Raw genomic sequence first — 23154 nt, 5'->3', positions numbered from 1 at the left:
GGGCCCTCTGATTCCTTGCCCACAAAATGGTACTTCCAGCTTTACGAGCAGGGCCCTCTGATTCTTTGCCCACAAAATGGTACTTCCAGCTTTACGAGCAGGGCCCTCTGATTCCTTGCCCACAAAATGGTACTTCCAGCTTTACGAGCAGGGCCCTCTGATTCTTTGCCCACAAAATGGTACTTCCAGCTTTACGAGCAGGGCCCTCTGATTCCTTGCCCACAAAATGGTACTTCCAGCTTTACGAGCAGGGCCCTTTGATTCTTTGCCCACAAAATGGTACTTCCAGCTTTACGCGCAGGGCCCTCTGATTCCTTGCCCACAAAATGGTACTTCCAGCTTTACGAGCAGGGCCCTCTGATTCTTTGCCCACAAAATGGTACTTCCAGCTTTACGAGCAGGGCCCTCTGATTCCTTGCCCACAAAATGGTACTTCCAGCTTTACGAGCAGGGCCCTCTGATTCTTTGCCCACAAAATGGTACTTCCAGCTTTACGAGCAGGGCCCTCTGATTCTTTGCCCACAAAATGGTACTTCCAGCTTTACGAGCAGGGCCCTCTGATTCCTTGCCCACAAAATGGTACTTCCAGCTTTACGAGCAGGGCCCTTTGATTCTTTGCCCACAAAATGGTACTTCCAGCTTTACGAGCAGGGCCCTCTGATTCCTTGCCCACAAAATGGTACTTCCAGCTTTACGAGCAGGGCCCTCTGATTCTTTGCCCACAAAATGGTACTTCCAGCTTTACGAGCAGGGCCCTCTGATTCTTTGCCCACAAAATGGTACTTCCAGCTTTACGAGCAGGGCCCTCTGATTCCTTGCCCACAAAATGGTACTTCCAGCTTTACGAGCAGGGCCCTTTGATTCCTTGCCCACAAAATGGTACTTCCAGCTTTACGAGCAGGGCCCTCTGATTCCTTGCCCATAAAATGGTACTTCCAGCTTTACAAGAAGGGCCCTCGGATTCCTTCTGTATCAGATTATTTTGTAACTGTACTGTCTGCCCTCATGTTGTAAATGCTGCACAATCTGTTATAGTAATCCTGTATAATAATAATAATAACAACATGCAATGTTCAGGTCTGATTGAACACATTGCAGCACATGAATGTGAATGAGCCTCAAAATTAGAAGGTTTCATTTGATACCACACAATTATTTGCAATTGTATTTCTATATACTGAAAATGGGAAGTAGAGGGCGCTAGACCACCCAGTGATGAATCAATTAATCATTAGTGAAGTGATCATAATACAAAACTTAACAATAAAAAGATATAAATATTGCAATTATATAGTGTCACTTCACTAATATATTTGCAATATTTATATCTTTTTATTGTTAAGTTTTGTATTATGATCACTTCACTAATGATTAATTGATTCATCACTGGGTGGTCTAGCGCCCTCTACTTTCCATTTTCCCTAATTACAATCAGCATTGTCTAAGAGGAGCAGCTTTATTATCTATTAATTTATTTTATATTTTTGGCGCTGAATTCACCTTTCTCACTATTTCTATATACTGCAAAAAAAAAAATGATTCTGTATCCGTGTTGTAAATGTACAGTATGTGGTCTCAGTATTGCAGCAGTTAAATGCTTACTTCTATGTCTTCTACCTGAAAAAAGTTTACACAGTACCACAGTTAATGTTATATTTTTGGTAAATGTTATTTAATTAAATAGCTCAACTGACACTATTTCCTGTAAGTCCCAAATAAAGATCATGACATCTTATGTTAGCATCTGAGATATTTGGACATTATTCTCTAAATGGGTATCACTGACAGTTTCCATGGTGACTATGTTACAGGCACAGATGGGTTACCTCCTCTGCAGACTGTTCCTGAAAGTGCAGCTTAGAGACAGTGAAATTGAATGGCTGTTTGTTTGCTTAGTGATCAGACAGCAGCTCTAATTCTGAAATCATCCAGTTATTCATTTATAATCTCTAATGTTCTCACTGGGGAGGAGTTAACAGGACCAAGCCCCAGTGCAGCAAGAAGAAAGAGCATTCCACCATAGAGACTACAGTAAGAAGAGGACCTCCGAGGGCGGACATTGGGGACTACAGGAAAGGATCATTTAGCAGACTGGTAAGGTTTGAGCTCTGTATTGTGTTCTATCTATCTATCTATCTATCTATCTATCTATCTCTATCTATCTATCTATCTATCTATCTATCTATCTATCTATCTATATATCTCTATGTCTATCTATCTATCTATGTGTATCTATCTATCTATCTATCTATCTATCTATCTCTTTCTATGTGTATCTATCTATCTATCTATCTATCTATCTATCTATCTATCTATCTATCTATCTATCTCTTTCTATGTGTATCTATCTATCTATCTATCTATCTATCTATCTATCTATCTATCTATCTATCTATCTATCTATCTATCTATCTATCTATCTATCTATCTATCTATCTATCTATCTACCTATCTATCTATATATCTATCTATCTATCTACCTGTATGGCTCCCCCTTTCTATCTGTATCTCTCTCTATACCTTCTTGTGACATATCTTTATACCGAATAGTGTATAAAGCAGGGCCAAGTGTCTATTTTAGAATGAGATGATAATATCTACAAAAGCCACATAAGAGTGTAATAGTGAAGCCGCAACATGCAAGGATGGAAAGACATCTGTAATATTATGTCCCCAAGATAATATACTGTATGTCCAGCATCCATGTAAAGCTTACCTAAAAAGCGTATGCATGCTCTAAGGATAATCGTATTTATTTTGTACTCACAATAAAGCTGCTTTTTTTTTTTAATCTTTATGTATTTTTGTTGGCTGTTTTTCAGTTGACTTATCTTTGCAGATCTGGCTGGAAATGACCCATTTTTTGCTCGCACTGAATTCCTGTGCTGTTTGCTCTGTCATTTGACAGGCATTTTCATCTCTTGTTAGAGCATCAATCTCAAGGGACCAAAATCACCTACATTCAGTGAACTACAGAATATGTTACGTTATGCATAGGAAAATAAGATAAATTCGGATACAGTAAAGTATGGTATGTGCGGATTCACAAATCAGCCAGAATCTAAAACCAGACAAAAGCCAGAAGCAATAATCTTATAAAACATTGCATTCCCTGGATCAGCTACCCCCCGGTGTTATTACCTATATATGGTAATAATTTATATTTTGTGCATTTAGGAATGCATCTAACTTATTTTTAAAACAATCCACTGAGCTGGCCAGAACTAATTCTTGAGGGAGTCTAGGTCTTGAGGTATTGCACCCCTTACCCCTGAGCAGGGGTAGGTGTCCCCCCAGGTGACTTAGGCCGCGTACACACGATCAGTCCATCTGATGAGAACGGTCCTTCAGTTAACCAACCAATGAAGCTGACTGATGGTCTGATGTGCCTACACACCATAGGTTAAAAACCGATCGTGTCAGAATGCGGTGACATAAAACACAACGACGTGCTGAAAAAAACGAAGTTCAATGCTTCCAAGCATGCATCGACTTGATTCGGAGCATGCGTGGATTTTTAACCGATGCTTTTGCATACTAACCATCGGTTTTGACCTATCGGTTAGGCGTCCATCGGTTCAATTTTAAAGCAAGTTCTAAATTTTTTGACCGAAGGTTAACTGACCAATGGGGCCCACACACGATCGGTTTGGACCGATGAAAAGGTCCTTCAGTCCGTTTTCATCGGTTTTGACCGATCGTGTGTACGCGGCCTTAGAGGACTACTAGCCTTTCGATTATTAAGGTCTATTCCTTGATGTATTAGTGGGGTGAAGAATTGGGCACCCTGTTACTTCAGTCTTTTTACCTTTTATTGCACAACAAGAGAGTGGATATATGGGAGCAGGATACAGAAAAATAGCACAAAATGGAGGATGCATTTCCTGAAATAGCAGTAGGACTTTCAGTAGCAGCCTCTGGGAAAATGTTGGCAGTAGAGGAACAGCCAGACAATTCTATGACCCTGTAAGGCCTTGTACACACGATAGGTTAACCAGAGGACAACGGTCTGATGGACCGTTTTCATCGGTCAAAACTGATCGTGTGTGGGCGTCATCGGCTATTTAACTATCGGTTATAAAAAAGCAAACTTGCTTTAAATTTAACCGATGGATTCCTAACCGATAGGTCCAAACCGATCGTTAGTAGGCACAACCATCAGTTAAAAATCCATGCATGCTCAGAATCAAGTCGACGCATGCTTGGAAGCTTTGAACTTCGTTTTTTTCAGCACATCGTTGTGTTTTACGTCACCGATGGTGTGTGGGCGCGACGGACCATCAGTCAGCTTCATCGGTTAACCGATGAAAGCGGTCCATCGGTCAGTCCTCATCGGATGGACTGATCGTGTGTACGCAGCTTTAGAGAACTCCAATGAGTTGGTTTACTAAAACTGGAGGGTGCAAAATATCGTGCAGCTGTGCATGGTAGCCAGTTTCAGCTTGTTCAATTAACCACTTCAGCCCCAGACAATATTGCTGCTCAATGAACGGGCCCCTTTTTGCGATTCGGCACTGCGTCGCTTTAACTGACAATTGCGCGGTCGTGCGATGTGGCTCCCAAGCAAAATTGACGTCCTTTTTGTCCCACAAATAAAGATTTATTTTGGTGGTATTTGATCACCTCTGCGGTTTTAATTTTTTGCGCTATAAACAAAAATAGAGTGACAATTTTGAAAAAAAAAAAATCGGTACTGTGACATTATGGTGGACACTTCAGACACTTTTGACACATTTTTGGGACCATTGGCATTTTTATAGTGATCAGTGCTATAAAAACGCATTGATTACTATAAAAATGTCACTGGCAGGGAAGGGGTTAACACTAGGGGGTAAGGAAGGGGTCAAGTATGTTCCCTAGGTGTGTTCTAACTGAAGGGGGGAGGGTGGACTGACTTGGGGAAATGACTGATTGTCTGTTCATACATTGTATGAACAGACAATCAGGCATTTCTCCCCCTGACAGGACCGGGAGCTGTGTGTTTGTAATGAGCGATCACGGGTGCACGGCGGTGATCGTGCGCACGCGCCCCTATTGGTTGATTCGCGAGATGACGTAAAACTGCGGCAGCTGGTCGGCAAGCGGTTAAAGGGGTTGTAAAGCTATAATTTTTTTTTTCCCTAAATAGCTTCCTTTACCTTAGTGCAGTCCTCCTTCACTTACCTCATCCTTCCATTTTGCCTTTAAATATCCTTATTTCTTCTGAGAAATCCTCACTTCCTGTTCTTCTGTCTGTAACTACACACAGTAATGCAAGGCTTTCTCCCTGGTGTGGAGTGTCGTGCTTGCCCCCTCCCTTGGACTACAGGAGAGTCAGGACGCTCTCTACATTGATAGAGAAAGGAGCAGTGTGTTAGTGGGCACCCTGACTCTCCTGTAGTCCAAGGGAGGGGGTGAGCACGACACTCATCAGGGAGAAAGCCTTGCATTACTGTGTGGAGTTACAGACAGAAGAACAGGAAGTGAGAATTTCTCAGGAGAAATAAGGACATTTAAAAGCAAAATGGAAGGATGAGTTAAGTGAAGGAGGACTGCACTAAGGTAAAGGAAGCTATTTAGGAAAAAAAAAATTGTACCTTTACAACCCCTTTAAGCTTTGACAAGAATACCTGGGATTTGATTCGTTTCTATGCAGACCTGCACCAGATTTTACACTTTCTACTTTAAGTAAATCAACTCCATAGTCTTTCTTTAATTTAAGTGGATAAATCAGGCTTTTTGTTCCTTTTAGGCCCCGTACAGACGACCGAACATGTCTGCTGAAACAGGTCCGCGGACCAGTTTCAGCAGACATGTTCGGCCGTCTGTACAGCCGAGCGGACAGGATTCCAGCGTACATTTGCCCGCTGGGCCTTTTTCGAGCGGGCAAATATTTCTAAACATGTTTAGAAACAGCCCACTGGAATCCTGTCCGTCGGACATGTTCGGTCGTCTGTACAGACCTACCGTACATGTCCGAGCGGCCGCCATCCCTCGCATGCGTCAAATGACTTCGACGCATGCGTGGAAGCATTAAACTGGCAGGGCCGCGCACGTCGCCGCGTCATCGTCGCGACGAGGCCGCGTATCGAGTACGCGCGGATTTCTGTATGATGGTGTGTACAGCCATCATACAGAAATCTCCGGGCAGACATGTGCGCTGAAAACGGTCCGGCGGACCATTTTCATCGTACATGTTTGCCCGTCTGTACAAGGCCTAAGAAGCAGTCAAAAATATCCTAATCTGTGGGCAAGGAATCTTACAATGTCCAAACGGTAACTGCTACCCAGCTCCACTGCAACACTGTTATAAAAGAAGAGCCTTTTGTGAGCCCAACTGTCTTCAGGAATTCATCCAAGTTTCTATTCAAGTTCTTGGTCCTTCAGCTCATGCCCGGTCTAAGGCGAGGCCCAACAAACATTTTCCTAGGGAAAATGCCCAGGGAAAAGAGTTCTGGAAAGGTGCTCCCAAAACATATATTCTCTTCCCATACCACTGAGTACAGCTCCTCAGGGTTTCACTGGGTCAAATAAGTATTCATAACCAAGGAAGTTGACTCTCCTCTGCTGCTTAAAGAGGAGTTCCACCCAAAAATGGAACTTCCTGTTAACCCACTCCTTCTCCCCCTTACATGCCACATTTGGCATGTAATTTTTTTTGGGGGGGAGTGGGGGCTTCAGGAGAAGGGGACGCTCGCGCATGCGCAGTGGGTGCCCGGCCGTGAAGCCTAAAGCTGTCATGGCCGGGTGCCCACAGTGACAATGAAGACGACGGCCGGCGAGGGGGGGAGAGGAGCGGACCCCCGGCCGGCGTGTCGCTGGAACGCTGGAGCAGGTAAGTGTCAGTTTATTAAAAGCCAGCAGCTACACTTTTTGTAGCTGCTGACTTTTAATAAACTTAAAAAATGGGTGGAAAACCCCTTTAATGGAGCCTCGTCCTGGCAACAGGCACAACCAATCAACTCTACCAGGCTTGGGGAAGACCTGCAATGACTAGAAAAGATTAATAGCTTTAAACTATTGCTATATGTCACTACTGCTGCTAAGCAGACCATAGCGAAAGCCTGCAAATCACCCACCTTGAGTATACTAGCAGCACAGCACAGAATCACCCAGGCTATGATCCACGCTAAGATAGAGGCAACAATGCTGGACAAAATTCTGACATTCAAGAGGCTCTGGAACCCTTGGGTGATCCACTTCCTACCCCCTGGTTTTGATGAGACATTATTGTGCCCATAACTCAAGGGACATGCTTCCTTTAACCTACCTTCTGAGCCGGCAACCCCACCCTTAACCCATCCCCTTCTTCTCCCTTTTTCTTTTTCTCTCCCTACCCCTCCCCCCTCAGTTTATCCCCCCCCCCCCCCCAATTTTGGTTTTATTTTTTTGAATGGCCACTTGGCCCCCTATGGTCCTTACTGAACTTCATCCACTAACATATTGTACCTGCTTCGTACATATCACTCCTATGTTATTACTGTACGTGTACATATCCACTCGCTCACACTTTTTTTTGAATAAGTTCCTTAAAGTGGATGTAAACCCCCAAAAAATTTTTGTTGATGTCACAATGTAGAGAATAAGATTTCCTATCACCTGTGCCCAGTCTTGTCACATTAAAACTTTCTTTGAGGCCAACACTACAATAATAATAAAATGTTTGTTTCCTCATAATGATGTTACACTTAGTGAAGTCTTTCATTTGTTTTGTTTTTTGGTCTGTTATATGCTTTTAATATATCATTGAAGGCATGTTGTTTTATCTTTTCGACAAGTGAAAAAGAATACCCGTTGTCAGAAATTCAGAGCTGTCTAGTGCACTATTTCTGGAGTCCTTCCAGTTTTTATGACTAACTACAGAACCAACAGACAATCTGGGCAGGGCTGATGTCATTTTCCATCCTGAAAAAGGCAAGGGTTGTCAGTGCACAACAATAAATTAGAAACTATGCTTTTGCAGCAGGTATTTTCTGTACTTTCAGGATCTTTGAAGATATAGAACACGGGGAATTGAGTGTATAAATGTTTTGACCTGAAATATGCTTTAACAGCTTTCCGACCAGCTCCTGGCAGGATGGCTGTACATATAAGACGGCTCCTTTAAGAGCCATAGCAGGCATGACGGGGACACGATGCGCGTGGCCGACAGGCACGATCATGAGAGCCAGAACGAGAATTTGTGTGTGTAAGCACCCAAATCCCTGTTCTGACAGGGGAGGAGAAACAGATTGTCTGTTCCTACCAAGTAGGAACAACGATCTGGCTCCTCCCCCAGTCAGACCAATCCCCCCACAGTTAGAGCACACACCTAGGGAACACACTTAGCTCCTTGATCGTCCCCTAGTGTTAACCCCTTCCCTGCCAGTGACATTTATACAGTAATCAGTGGCTATTTTTAGCTCTGATCGCTGTATAAACGTCAATGGTCCCAAAAAAGTATCAAAAGTGTCCGCCGCCATTACTATTAAAAAAAAAAATCGCCGATCGCCGCCATTACTATTAAAAAATAATAATAAAAATGCCAAAAATCTATCCCCTATTTTGTAGATGCAATAACTTTTGTGCAAACCAATCAATCAATATACTCTTATAGCGATTTTTTTTTTACCAAAAACATTTAGAAGAATACATATTGGCCTAAATTGATGAAGACATTTTTTTTTTTTATTATTATTATTATTATAGCAAAAAGTAAAAAATAAAGTTTTTTTTTTTTTTTTTTTTTTTTAAACTGTTGCTCTTCTTTTGTTTATAGCACAAAAAATAAAAACCGCAGAGGTGATCAAATACCACCAAAATACAGTTCTATTTGTGGGGGAAAAAAGGACGTAAATTTTGTTTGGGTGCAACATTGCACGACCGCGCAATTGTCAATTAAAGCGACACATTTTCGTATTGCAAAAAATGGCCGGGTTAGGAAGGGGGTAAATTCTTCTGGGGCTGAAGTGGTTAAATTAGTTCTATGTTCACAGCATACACTTTCATTTTTCTAACACAAGTATTGCAATAGCAACAAAAAAAATAGATATATTTGACAATCCAATATAACCTTACTTGAAAAATCACCATTCATGTTGTGAGTTCTGCTTGTCTTCTGGTCATCTCTTTCCACAACTTCCTGGATTACCTGCATGCTTTGCAGCTACTCCTCTGCTTTTTACATTCAATTTCTAAGAACTATGGGCCAGATCCACAAAAGAGATACGACGCAGTAACTGCTGTTACTCCATCGTATCCCTTGTCCTAACTTTGGAACTGATCCACAGAAGCAGTTTTCCAAAGTTAGGCAGAAGATCCGACATCTGTAAGGGACTTACACTGCCGGATCTTAGGATGCAGTACCGCATCCGCCGCTGGGGGCATTTCGAGTCGAAATGCCGCTTCTGGTATGCAAATTAGCACTTAGGGCGATCCACAAAGCTTTTCAGCTTCGTTTTTTCGCCGTAAGTTTTAGTTTGCAAGTGTAAAATTAGGGCTGCTTTTACATGGTGTAAAGTTAGTAACACCATGTAAAAGCACATTCAAGCGACGGCATTTGGTATGCATTCCTGAGGGAGAACTCCACGGCAATTTGTAAAATCAAAACCGGCATGGGTTCCCCCCCAGGAGCATACCAGGCCCTTAGGTCTGGTATGGGTTGTAAGGAGACCCCCCCTACGCAGAAAAATCGACGTAGGGGGTCCCCCTACAATCCATACCAGACCCGTATCCAAAGCACGCTACCCGGCCGGTCAGGAATGGGAGTGGGGACGAGCGAGCGCCCCCTCCTGAGCCGTGCCAGGCCGCATGCCCTCAACATGGGGGGGTTGGGTGCTCTGGGGCAGGGGGGCGCACTGCGGGCCCCCCCACCCCAGAGCACCCTGTCCCCATGTTGATGAGGACAGGACCTCTTCCCGACAACCCTTGCCGTTATCGGAATCTGGGAGTCCCCTCAAATAAGGGGGCCCCCAGATACCGGCCCCCCACCCTAAGTGAATGGATATGGGGTACATCGTACCCCTACCCATTCACCTGGAGGCAAAAAGTTAAAGTTATTAAACACACAACACAAGGGTTTTTAAAATAATTTATTAGTCTGCTCCGGAGGCCCCCCTGTCTTCTTTATTAGCTCTAATACCAGGGGGGGCTTCTTCTTCCACTCTCCGGGGGTCTTCTCCGCTCTCCGGGGTGGGTTTCTTCTTCCGCTCTCCGGGGGGGTCTTCTCCGCTCTCCGGGGGTCTTCTATCTTCGCCGCTCTCCGCTGTTGACTCGGCGCACCCTGGTTCTTCTGCAGCTGTCCGGTGCCTTCTTCTTCAGCGCTGGCTGCCTGCTATCTTCGTGTGTTAGCTCAATTACTAACAGGCAGCCAGCGCGGTCTTCTGTGACGTCAGGTTCTTCTTCTCCCTTCTTCCGATGTTGACACGCCGCCTCTTCTCACTGCAATGATGGAAGCGCGCCTTGCATCCCATTTATATAGGCATTACCGTCCCATCATGCTCCGGTAGGTACCCACGTGGTGGGTGCCTACCCACGTGCACCCACCACGTGGGTACCTACCGGAGCATGATGGGACGGTGATGCCTATATAAATGGGATGCAAGGCGCGCTTCCATCATTGCAGTGAGAAGAGGCGACGTGTCAACATCGGAAGAAGGGAGAAGAAGAACCTGACGTCACAGAAGACCGCGCTGGCTGCCTGTTAGTAATTGAGCTAACACACGAAGATAGCAGGCAGCCAGCGCTGAAGAAGAAGGCACCGGACAGCTGCAGAAGAACCGGGGTGCGCCGAGTCAACAGCGGAGAGCGGCGAAGATAGAAGAAGACCCCCGGAGAGCGGAGAAGACCCCCCCACGGAGAGCGGAAGAAGAAACCCACCCCGTAGAGCGGAGAAGACCCCCGGAGAGTGGAAGAAGAAGCCCCCCTGGTATTAGAGCTAATAAAGAAGACAGGGGGGGCCTCCGGAGCAGACTAATAAATTATTTTAAAAACCCTTGTGATGTGTGTTTAATAACTTTAACTTTTTGCCTCCAGGTGAATGGGTAGGGGTACGATGTACCCCATATCCATTCACTTAGGGTGGGGGGCCGGTATCTGGGGGCCCCCTTATTTGAGGGGACTCCCAGATTCCGATAAGCCCCCCGCCCGCAGACCCCGACAACCAACGGCAAGGGTTATCGGGAAGAGGTCCTGTCCTCATCAACATGGGGACAGGGTGCTCTGGGGTGGGGGGGCCCGCAGTGCGCCCCCCTGCCCCAGAGCACCCAACCCCCCCATGTTGAGGGCATGCGGCCTGGCATGGCTCAGGAGGGGGGGGGCGCTCGCTCGTCCCCACTCCCATTCCTGACCGGCCGGGTAGCGTGCTTTGGATATGGGTCTGGTATGGATTGTAGGGGGACCCCCTACGTCGATTTTTCGGCGTAGGGGGGGTCTCCTTACAACCCATACCAGACCTAAGGGCCTGGTATGCTCCTGGGGGGGGGGAACCCATGCCGGTTTTTTCTTTGAAAATTGGCATGGAGTTCTCCCTCTCAGGAATGCATGCCGAGCGACGCTGTCAATTTTTTTTATAACTATTTGTTTTCCCGGCGCGTATATTTTTTTTCGCCCGTCGCAACTTTAGTGTCCCGTCGCAATCCACAAAGCCCGGCGTAAATTACGTTTGCGCGCTGCACGTCGGGAAAATTACGTCACACGCATGCGCAGTACGGCCGGCGCGGGAGCGCGCCTCATTTAAATTTTAAACGCCCCCCAGAAGGAGGACCGCCTTGCGACGGAGGCACTTAAGTTACACGGCGTGTAATTTCTAGGTAAGTGCTTTGTGGATCAGGCACTTAGGTAGAAATTTTAAGTCAGTGTAACTTAACTGCTGAAAGGCAGCTTTTTTGAGGATTTGGCCCTATATGTCCCATGGTACTTTTCTGCCTGCAACCTGTGATTCATGTATTGTCACTGCCTCCCGAGACTCCTCCTCTCAGCACCTCTGTAGTTAAGAAGGCTGGCTCTCTTTAACCACTAGCTGAGCAGCCGCCGCAGTTTTACGGCGGTAGGTCAGCTCGGCCGTGCAGCTAAACGTCATCTCGCAAATCAGCCAATAGGGGCGCGTGCACGCCGCCGAAGGTGTGCGCGCGCGCCTCCCGCTCGCCCCTGGTCCCGACAGGCACAGAGGGATCACCGCTGGGCACCCGCAATCGCTCGTTACAGAGCGAGAACTGGGAGCTGTGTGTGTAAACAGACAGCTCCCGGTCCTGTCAGGGGGAGAAATGCCTGATCGTCTGTTCATACAATGTGTGAACAGCGATCTGTCATTTCCCCAAGTCAGTCCCACCCCCCCTTCAGTTAGAACATACACAGGGAACATATTTAACCCCTTCCTCACCCCCTAGTGTTAACCCCTTCCCTGCCAGTGGCATTTTTATAGTAATGAATGCATTTTTATAGCACTGATCGCTATAAAAATGCCAATGGTCCGAAAAATGTGTCAAAAGTGTCCGAAGTGTTCGCCATAAGGTCGCAGTACCGATAAAAATCGCTGATCGCCGCCATTTCTAGTAAAAAAGAAATATTAATAAAAATGCCATAAAACGATGCCCTATTGTGTAGACGCTATAACTTTTGCGCAAACCAATCAATAAACGCTTATTGCGATTTTTTTACGAAAAATATGTAGAAGAATACGTATCGGCCTAAACTGAGGAAATTTTTTTTTTTTTTATATATTTTTGGAGATATTTATTACAGCAAAAAGTAAAAAATATTCATTTTTTTTTTCAAATTGTCGCTCTATTTTTGTTTATAGCGCAAAAAATAAAAACCGCAGAGGTGATCAAATACCACCAAAAGAAAGCTATTTGTGGGGAAAAAAGGACATCATTGTTTGGGAGCCACGTCGCACGACCGCGCAATTGTCAGTTGAAGCAACGCAGTGCTGAATCGCAAAAAGTGGCCCTGTCATTGACCAGCAATATGGTCCGGGGCTGAAGCGGTTAATGTGTGACACATTAGTGCTTTTCAATGGGGCATAGTGAACACATGTCACATAATTCAGGGAAGTAAATGTGTAGGGATCTTCAAAAGTACGTTTTTTTTTTACTTAGTTACATAGTTAGTCAGGTTGAAAAAAGATACAAGTCCATCTAGTTCAACCAAAAAAAATACAATTCCATATACACAATCCTTCACCCACAATTGATCCAGAGGAAGGTGAAAAACCCCAGCAGAGCATGATCCAGTTTGCTACAGCAGGGGAAAAAATTACTTCCTGATCCCCCGAGAGGCAATCGGATTTTCCCCAGATCAACTTTACATATAAATGTTAATACCCAGTTATATTATGTACATTTAAGAAAGAATCCAGACCTTTTTTAAAGCAATCTACTGAGCTGGCCAGAACCACCTCTGGAGGGAGTCTATTCCACATTTTCCCAGCTCTTACTGTGAAGAAACCTTTCCATATTTGGAGATTAAATTTTTTTTCCCTCTAGATGTAAAGAGTGCCCCCTTGTCCTCTGTAATGACCTTAAAGTGAATAACTCAACACCAAGTTCACTATATGGACCATTAATGTATTTGTACATGTTGATCATATCTCCCCTTAATCTCCTCTTCTCAAGAGGGAATAGATTCAGTTCCTCTAATCTTTCCTCATAGCTGAGCTCCTCCATGCCTCGCACTTTCTCCAGTTACCCAATGTCCTTTTTGAGAATTGGTACCCAAAATTGCATATTCCAGATGAGGTTTTACTATTTAAAACGTGGAAATAAATATGGTTTTACATTTTGAGAATGATTCAAATCAAACAGAAAACCAGCCTGATGTATACGTATACTATAAGATTGATCTTTACGTGGGATATATTAATAAAGAAAAATCAGCAGGGTGTGCTGTACCCATGCAACAAACCCACTGTGACTTAAAACTTCACTTTTATTCACTACTGTCTAAAAATCCATAGGGGTAGATTCACGTAGATCGGCATTTCTTTGTGCGGGCGTAACGTATCCTATTTACGTTACGCCTCCGCAACTTTTACAGGCAAGTGCCGTATTCTTAAAAGAAAGTTGCGGCGGCGTAGCGTAAATAGGCCGGCGTAAGCCCGCCTAATTCAAATTCTGAAGGGGTGGGCGTGTGTAATGTAAATCAGGCTTGACCCGACGTGATTGACGTTTTTCCCGAACGGCGCATGCGCCGTCCGTGGAATTTCCCAGTGTGCATTGCTCCAAAGTACGCCGCAAGGACGTCATTGGTTTCGACGTGAACGTAAATGACGTCCAGTCCCATTCACGGACGAATTACGCAAACGACGTAAAAAATTCTGAAATTGACGCGGGAACGACGGCCATACTTAACATTGGTACGCCGCACTTATGCCACCATATAGCAGGGGTAACTTTACGCTGGGAAAAGCCTAACGTAAACGGCGTAAATGTACTGCATCGGTCGGGCGTACGTTCGTGAATTCGCGTATCTAGCTGATTTACATATTCTAGGCGTAAATCAGCGTACACGCCCCTGGTGGCCAGCATAAATATGCAGTTAAGATCCGACGGCGTAAGAGACTTACACCGGTCGGATCTAATAGAAATCTATGCGTAACTGATTCTATGAATCAGGCGCATAGATACGACTGGCCGGACTCAGAGATACAACGGCGTATCTGGAGATACGCCGTCGTATCTTGTCTGTGAATCTACCCCATAAGTAGAAAATTAAAGGAAGTAATAAGAATGACAGGTGGTATAAACTTATAGGGCAATACAAAATTAGTGCAAAAATACAAAATGATGGAACAGATATGAAGCACCCTCCTAGGTAGGTTGCTGGGATGTACATAGTTCAGTGTAGTGTGGTCTCCTGCTTAACAGGAGACTGTTAGGTAAAACATAGAAGCTTTCCTGCCTAACAGGAAAGCTACATTATTGAGCTAGGGAGTTCTCTGCATTTCACAGCGCTGCTGTTTCTGTATTGGCTCCTTTATATCCATAGTTACATTGTAGGTGAGGTTGAAAAATGACACAAGTCCATCAAGTCCAACCTATGTGTGTGAGTATATGTCAGAATTACATTGTATATCCCTGTATGTTGTGGTCGTTCAGGTGCTTATCTAATAGATTCTTGAAACCATTGATGCCCCCCGCTGAGACCACTGCCTGTGGAAGGGAATTCCACATCCTCTTACAGTAAAGAACCCTCTACGTAGTTTAGGGTTAAACCTCTTTTCTTCTAATTTTAATGAGTGGCCACATGTCTTGTTAAACTTCCTTCCCCGAAAAAGTTTTATCCCTATTGTGGGGTCACCACTAACCAGTATGGTGTTTGTAAATTTAAATCATATCCCCTCTCAAACGTCTCTTTTCCAGAGAGAATAAGTTCAGTGCCCGCAACCTTTCCTCATAACTAATATCCCCCAGACCCTTTATTAGCTTTGCCCTTCTTTGTACTCGCTCCATTTCCACTACATCCTTCCTGAGGACTGGTGCCCAGAACTGGACAGCATACTCCAGGTGCGGCCGGACCAGAGTCTTGTAGAGCATTTACTAGGACCCCAAGGTCCTTTTCTTTTTTTTTTTATTCTTTTTTTTTTTTTTCTTTCTTTTTTTTTTTTTTCCTTTTTTTTTTTTTTTTTTTTTTTCTGATTTCACTTTTTTTTTTTTTTTCTTTTTTTTTTTCTTTTCTTTTCTTTTATACATATGCTATTGTAACATGCATATATACAATTAGACCCTTATACACCCATATGTACCTCCGTTTGCAAAGGAGCAAATGAAAATACCAAGAAAGAAAAAAAAAAAAAAAAACTAACCATTTCGAAATTTTTACCCCCCCCCTTACCTCTACCCCTCCACCCCCCCCCCCCTGTCTCACCTTAGACGTTTTCTTCAGACCAGTAGATCTTTCTAATATTCTTCTAGGGGAGCATTTAAAATTCTTCCCTTAGCTTTTCTGCGTAACTCCAAGTTTTCTTGAAAATCCTCCAGTTTTCCCATTTTGTGCTTAATAAGATATTATTGCCCTCTAAACCCGCTTTCAGTTCTTCCATTCTGTATGTTTCTTCGACCGCGTCGATCCATTCCCAAATTAAAGGGGGGTCTGGATCTTGCCACCTTCTAGGGATTAATCTCTTGGCAGCGTTCAGGAGGTGCGGTATCAGTGATTCCCTGTACTTTTTAATGCCTTCTTCTCCCCCGTGAAATAATACAACCCATGGGTCCATCTTTATCTTTTTCTTTGTGATCTCCTCCACGCATCCCAATATTTTTTCCCAATACTCTTTTATCTTAGGGCATCCCCACCAAAGGTGTGCCATATTTCCTAGTGTATTACATCCCCTCCAGCAGTCCCCTGTCTGCCCCTCTTTAAATTGTTTTAATTTATCCGGTGTCATATACCAACCGGCAATGCATTTAAAGCACATTTCCGCCGTCCTTTTCAATCCTGGATTTCCCCAGAGGTTCTCCCCCCAGTGTATAGATTGCATTTGTATTTTTGCCAACCAAATGCATTATTTTCCATTTTTCTACGTTGAACCTCATTTGTCATGTAGTTGCCCACCACATTAATTTGTTCAGATCTTTTTGCAAGTTTTTCACATTTCCTGCGGAGAAGTTATTGCCCTGCTTAGCTTAGTATCGTCCACAAATACAGAGATTGCACTTTTTACCCCATCCTCCACATCCTAATAACTGTAAGTTATGTCCCTTATTCTGATTTTTCTATTTGCTGGCAATGGCCGAACTTAGGTTTAATTAACCTCCCTGGCAGTATGATTATGTCTGATTTTTGAATGTCAAAGCGGTACATTGTTTTGCATTGAAATTTGTTGTTTTATATCGTAGGTATGATGGGTCAGATTCACGTAGCTGAGCGGCGGCGTAACGTATCGTAGATACGTTACACCGCCGCAAGTTTTCATCGCAAGTGCCTGATTCACCAAGCACTTGCGATGAAAACCTACGCCGGCGGCCTCCGGCGCAAGGCGGGCCAATTCAAATGGGCGTGTGCCATTTAAATTAGGCGTGCTCCCGCGCCGGACCTACTGCGCATGCTCCGTTTCTTAACTCCCGCTGTGCTTTGCGTGAAGTGACCTCATTTTATCGAACGGCGACGCGCATAGCGTACTTCCGTATTCCCGGACGTGTTGCGCAAACGACGTTAAATTTTAAATTTCGACGCGGGAACGACGGCCATACTTTAGACAGCAATACAATTGCTGACTAAAGGTAAGGCACCCAAAACGACGACTAACTTTGCGACGGGAAACTAGACTAGCAGCGACGTAGCGAACGCGAAAAACCGCTGTGGATCGCCGTAACTCCTAATTTGCATACCCGACGCTGGTTTACGACGCAAACTCCCCCCAGCGGCGGCCGCGGTATTGCATCCTAAGATCCGACAGTGTAAAACAATTACACCTGTCGGATCTTAGTGATATCTATGCGTAACTGATTCTATGATGATACTCTGTCGTATCTCCTTTGTGAATCTGGCCCTTTATTCTTAGGAATAACGCACTTAAATCTGTCCAAACAAGAGTCTAGTAGACATCCCGGGTATAATGAAGTTTGAAACACAAAATCATAAATTATAATATAATTAATAATTATAAAAATAATAATATAATAATACATTTTATTCAATAATGTAATCAAATCAAAAACACAGAAATGTGTCCAAACAATAGTGCAATATTACTAGTCACTGTAATACTAGACACAGCATATTGGTTTAGTAAACATCCTGAGTATGAACATTTTTGAAACATGGGACTGCACAAAGTCCGACGTCACAATCAGCACAATGGAAAGCATCCCTCTACATGAAAAGCAGTTTTAGACCATTTAGAAAACCGCAATAGTGAATTAGAATCACTTGCAGAATTGGGCGATAGTGGTTCGCGGGGAAATTTGACATCAGACCCTGAAAGTGACGACATTGATGGATCTGCGACTAAGATTTGTACCACAGTCAATAGAGCACCAAGTTCCCACATCACTGAGAACAGTCGCAGAATCGTCGCTGTCGTCAATTTCAGTGTCTGAATTTCCCCACAAAATACTATCGCTCAATTCTGCTAGTGATTCAAATTATCGCTGTTTTCTTGCTGGTCTAAAACCGCTTTTGACGTGGAGGGTTGCTTTTTGGATGCCATGGACATTCTCAAGTTTCCAGGCAGAAAGATTGGCTGAAAGAATGGTAAAAGTGTAGGCAGTGCACTGGACAAAGCACTAGGGACGGAGGTGAAATGATTTGATACAGTAATGTAATCCACAGATTACAATGTTATGTTTTTTGTACTTTTTTTAATTTGCTGCCAAGCTCCACCCCCCCTGCGTCACAACGCTCACAGGGAACGAAGCCCGGAACATTGATGCATCGGGCGGAGGATCTGGCGGAGGATACAGCGGCAGGACATCGTGGGATCCTAGGGACAAGGTAAGTAACTGTACAAGGATACTGCGGTATAATCCTGAGTGTGGCTCGGTGTTACCGCTTTTGAAAATTAACCCGAGCCACACTCGGGATTAACAGGGAGGTTAAGCATGAAACATAATACATTCCCACCTAGTGGCAGAAATACGAATCGCAGTATAATATATTAGAATAATTATTGTACCTATATCTGTTTAAACAGCATCAGGGCCGCCATCAGGGGGGTACAGGCAATACACCTGTATATGCACCCCCATACATCAGCTTAATGGATAAAACTGTTAGCACGTCAGGCAGCCGCCTGCCACGCGGCACCCGCAATAGTATGCACAAGCCGCCGCCTGTTTCTTCCTCCCCGTATCCCCCCTCCTCCCAAAGGTGATCCTGCAATAGCTCTGCTTTCTCCCCTGCTGAGGCGGAGCCTGCTGCTGCTAGGTTACTAGTATAGTGAATGGTTGGGCGGGATGGGACTTGGGCTAGGGGGTGTGGTCACTCTAGTCCATAGGTCTCAAACTGGCGGCCCTCCAGCTGTTTCAAAACTACAAGTCCCATGAGGCATTACAAGGCTGACAGTTACAAGCATGACTCCCACAGGCAGAGGCATGATGGGACTTGTAGTTTCGCAACAGCTGGAGGGCCACCAGTTTGAGACCCCTGCTCTAGTCAGTGGTGGGAGTGGACCCAGCCCTCTCAGGTGTATGTATTGCAGATGGGAGACAGAGAGCAGCATGGAGGGTAAGTCACCAGTGTTTTGCTGTGCTGTAGATTGGAGTGGACTTGTGAAAATGGATGAGGATGATTTTGGGTGGGGATGAGAGTTACATTGTGGAGAGCCTCTTCACAATGTAACACTCATCCCCACCCAGAATCATCCTCATCCATGTTCCCAATGTAACTCTCAGTTGTCGGCCCGTCCATTATGGGCACAGCCCCCCTATTCATGCGTCCGGACCCTAATCTACATGCAGGGCACCAGACGCATGGATTCCAATAGGGGATTTGAAGCATGTGATTGCCAGAGGCCCTAATTGGCTTCAAAATAGGGTGGGCTCAGGGCGCAGAGCACTGCGCCCGAAGCCCACCCAGTTGTGTGAGAATAGCGAATGAATATTCGCTATTGTAACACTGATTCTCCTCCCGGCCAATCAGGAAGTGGGTCGTGGAGAAGCGATCCCATTGGCAGAGAAGGAGGAGACGCATGGCCAAGGATCAAGAGACTGCCCCCAAGCCACCTAGTCCGATCCTTGGGCCCCTCCTTGCAGAGTGCTGTCAGCTCCTCCTGTGGCTGCAGAAGAGAGGAGCACATGCCGATCGCCCCTGTGACACCTCGGACCCCTCATCGATCCACACAGACATCAATCCCCACCTGACATCCCTGGGCATAAAGCTTGCACAGAGCCCTATGGTGGTGGCGTGCTGGAGCAATGAGGGGGGAGGTCTGTCTCCCACCCCTACAGATAGAGTACCACCTGCCACTGAACTCCATCATCGTCATCCCCACCCAGAATCATCCATCCCTCTCCTGGAGAGGTATGCAGATAATTCTGGGTGGGTATGGGGATACATTGGTATAAGAATATTAAAAAAAAAGTGGGTGCACAAAAGGACTGGGTGGGATGTTGGCCGTCAAGCCCCACGGGGCCCAGGCCTAAAGCGGTGTAAGGGGCCCCAAAAGGAAATAGAAGAGAATTCCTTGTAATGCCTTTGGGAGATAGGCAGATCATAAGAGTATTAGAAAACTATCTGTGCATGATTTGATCTCTTGAAATCAATGTTTTAGGTCTAGCTTTACAATTTTTTTTTTTAGTTTATATTGTTTGCTGTTTCCAATATTTATGTTCAAAATTTTTATGCTTTATTCCCCAGCTATCTGAAAATGCGAATTAGTTCAGCTCTGTGTTGGTCAGTCCTGCTGTTAGTGGCACTTCTCACTCAAAATGTTACAACCAAAGGCGGTCGAGGAGGAGCAAGAGGAGGAGCCAGAGGATCGTCGCGTGGAACTACTCGCGTTCGTGCAAAGAGCTCATCACGCTATGGTTCATTTAGGGTGGCTACGGGAGCAGCAGCTGCAGGAGCAGTGGCGGGAGCAGCAGCTGGAATGGCTGGGAGGAGAAGGTGGAGATATAACGACAGTTCAGAAGACAGGATGCAGGGGGGTAACCGCACAGATGAAGGCAGCTACAGCTACAGGGCATGGACCTCTGGTGCTAAAACCCTCTCTGCAAGCCTTGCCATCACTTTGACCCCTCTTTTTACAACCAGTGTTAAGTTTTATTATTTCTAACAGCTATCTATATAACACTGGGGTGTAAGCCACAATTCTGAGGAAGTGTTTTCTTTAAACAAGCAGTACTCCAATTGTTTTGCCAGAAAGTCTATTCTGGAATATAGAACATCTCTAGTTGCTAACCCTAGTTGCTAAGAGAAAAAAATTATCATCAGACAAAGATTATATGGTTCATCTATGTCAGAAAAAACACTAACTGCATAAACTTGACCTGAAAATCTATTCACAATAAAGGCCACACATATAACATAGAGGAGGATTGGTCTTCTAGCCTCACATCTGAGTGCTGCTTTGGTTATGCTGGAGTACATCGGAAAAAGAAAATCTACACTATGTGGCTTCCTTATTACCTGTTTGATTGTGTTATTCTAATCAACAATAATGATCTCTTATATCCATGGAAACTCTGTTCATGTAAGGCGTATTCTGAAACCTTTTCCTTCTGACGTCTAGCTGTGTTGACCAATATTTCTCACTGCCAACCTTTTTTATTAATGCTAAATGGAATATTCACCCCCACTTTTTCAAGTGTAGGTGTACAATATTTAATATTTTTGACTATTTTGTGGCAAGGAATAATTTACATTAAAACAAAATGTTCTGGTTATGCAAACTGCCATGCGTAATGCACACAAATAATATTTAATAACCCTATGGGCCTGATTAACTAAACCATGAAGTGAGGTGAGACCCATGATCACTTCAAAAAGCAGTCATTGGTATGGAAAGCTCTATTTTATACGTTTATATAAACCATTGTGTCTTACTGCATACAGTTTACTTAAGCTATTTATTTTTTGCAAATCTGTTGCAAAGTTTTATCTACCTGGAGATCCTGCCAGTAACAACACTTTCTGCTGCATGCTGACAAAGATAAGCCACTGCCTTGCAATTAGCAGCATCGTTGTCAGCCAACTATGGATGCTATCAGACAACTTAAAAAATGAACATGGTAGGCTAACAGTGTTGCTTTTTATTGTTGCAAGCATTGTCAGCCTGCAACAGACAAAGACCTCCAGGTAAGAAACATCCAACACCCAACAGATTCATAAAAACAATTTACTTAAATGCATGGTAAACATTCCTAGCTGCCACTTGTGTTTTTCACCTGCATAAGATGTGTGATTTTAGTGTAATCTGTTGCCGTGTAGGCATAGACAATAGTAAAGTAAATCTTCACATTCCTGTTCCAGCAGTTTACATTTGTGTCAAAACATGAGGCATGCAGAAAGACACTGCCTAGGTTTAATGCATGACCTCTGTAGTGTGAGACTTGACACTTCCTGTGAATAAGTTAAATGTCCCACAATCCCTGGTTCTATCAGTTGAGTGCAGATGAAAGCTACACTATAATCAGATCTGACACATACACAAACAGGTAGAGGGTAGAGCATTCACAGATATACAGATTGGTTCACACATGCAGTGTTTCATCACATTAGCACTTCCACATTGGTGATGCAACAAAAGGGGGGGGGGGGTTGGGGGTTGACAAGTCATTCATCTAGATGCTGTGCAACTTGGAACACAAGAACCAGCTAGCTGCAGCAATACACGTACATAGGATGGTTGAGAATGGATCAGCCATGACACCACAAACTGTAGCCAGAACACCTGAGCCTATAATTAGAAGGTGAAGCAAACAAACAATACATGGAATATAAATACACTAATATCTAGTAAAACTAAAACATTAGGACGTGTACAATGCCTTTAAGATACCTGTATACATCGAGGCCGGGTTCACACTGTCCCCGCATGCGGCTCACAGCAGGGGTCCGTTGTGTGATGGTTCACCGGTTCAGGTCCGATTTCAGCCCGAATTTTGGCCTGAAATCGAACCTGAAACACACCAAAAAAGGCACACGTTTTTCCGCCACACTGCACCGGACCCACTGTGGAGATATGTGAACCGGCTCCATAGAGAGCCAGTCACATTCTCCTGTTATGCGAATTGAATGCAGGGGAAGCGTGAATTCAATTTGCATAGGTATGAATCCGTCCCGGCCTCAGGCATGATCTCAAACACACTGAAAAATATATTTAGGATACACTTTTATTCCCCTGCACATTTATATGTGTGCGTGCAAGTCACCCCTGTTCTGAATTGAAATCAGGTCTTACTGTATATATCTTTGTTATGATGCAGTAATAAAAATGGCGTTGCAGCTACTACTGTGCACGTCAAAGGCATCGGGATCTGTCTTCTCATCTTTTAACCTCACCTACTACAACAATTTCTGAAGGTGAAAGATGTCGAGGTACACCCTTTTCAGAGGGTGGGTCAACAATACCCTGGACTTACAATATATCCTCTTCTGGTTTGAATGGTACCCAGCATCGTTTAACCCTGAGATACCATTTAAAAAATGCACAGACTTTGGCTTTAAAGATCACATGACCTATTTTCAGTCAGGCTTAAAGAGGAAGTAAACTCTGCTGTTTTCTGCATAGCAAACTAGCACATTTTGTGACACTTA

General features: G+C 44.4%; 1 protein-coding gene across 1 annotated transcript; it reads left to right on the top strand.

Annotated features, from left to right (window-relative positions):
- The first annotated feature begins 1829 nt into the window (after nucleotides 1-1829).
- On the top strand, nucleotides 1830-21287 carry SPRN (shadow of prion protein). The gene is made up of 2 exons (XM_040320766.1): nucleotides 1830-2094; nucleotides 20254-21287. Exon 2 carries the CDS (start codon nucleotides 20264-20266, stop codon nucleotides 20669-20671), a length of 408 nt encoding a protein of 135 aa, XP_040176700.1. The 5' UTR covers nucleotides 1830-2094; nucleotides 20254-20263; the 3' UTR covers nucleotides 20672-21287.
- The last annotated feature ends 1867 nt before the right edge of the window (nucleotides 21288-23154 follow it).

The sequence above is a fragment of the Rana temporaria genome, chromosome 8 (genome assembly GCF_905171775.1).
Source record: "Rana temporaria chromosome 8, aRanTem1.1, whole genome shotgun sequence".
In the NCBI taxonomy this organism is placed as follows: Eukaryota; Metazoa; Chordata; class Amphibia; order Anura; family Ranidae; genus Rana; species Rana temporaria.
Note: the sequence above shows the minus strand (reverse complement) of the source record. Positions and strands in the feature narration are given on the sequence as shown.

Bases quoted from the DNA above. Each gene is read 5' to 3' on its own strand.
- SPRN (XM_040320766.1), top strand. From the start codon at position 20,264: ATGCGAATTAGTTCAGCTCTGTGTTGGTCAGTCCTGCTGTTAGTGGCA.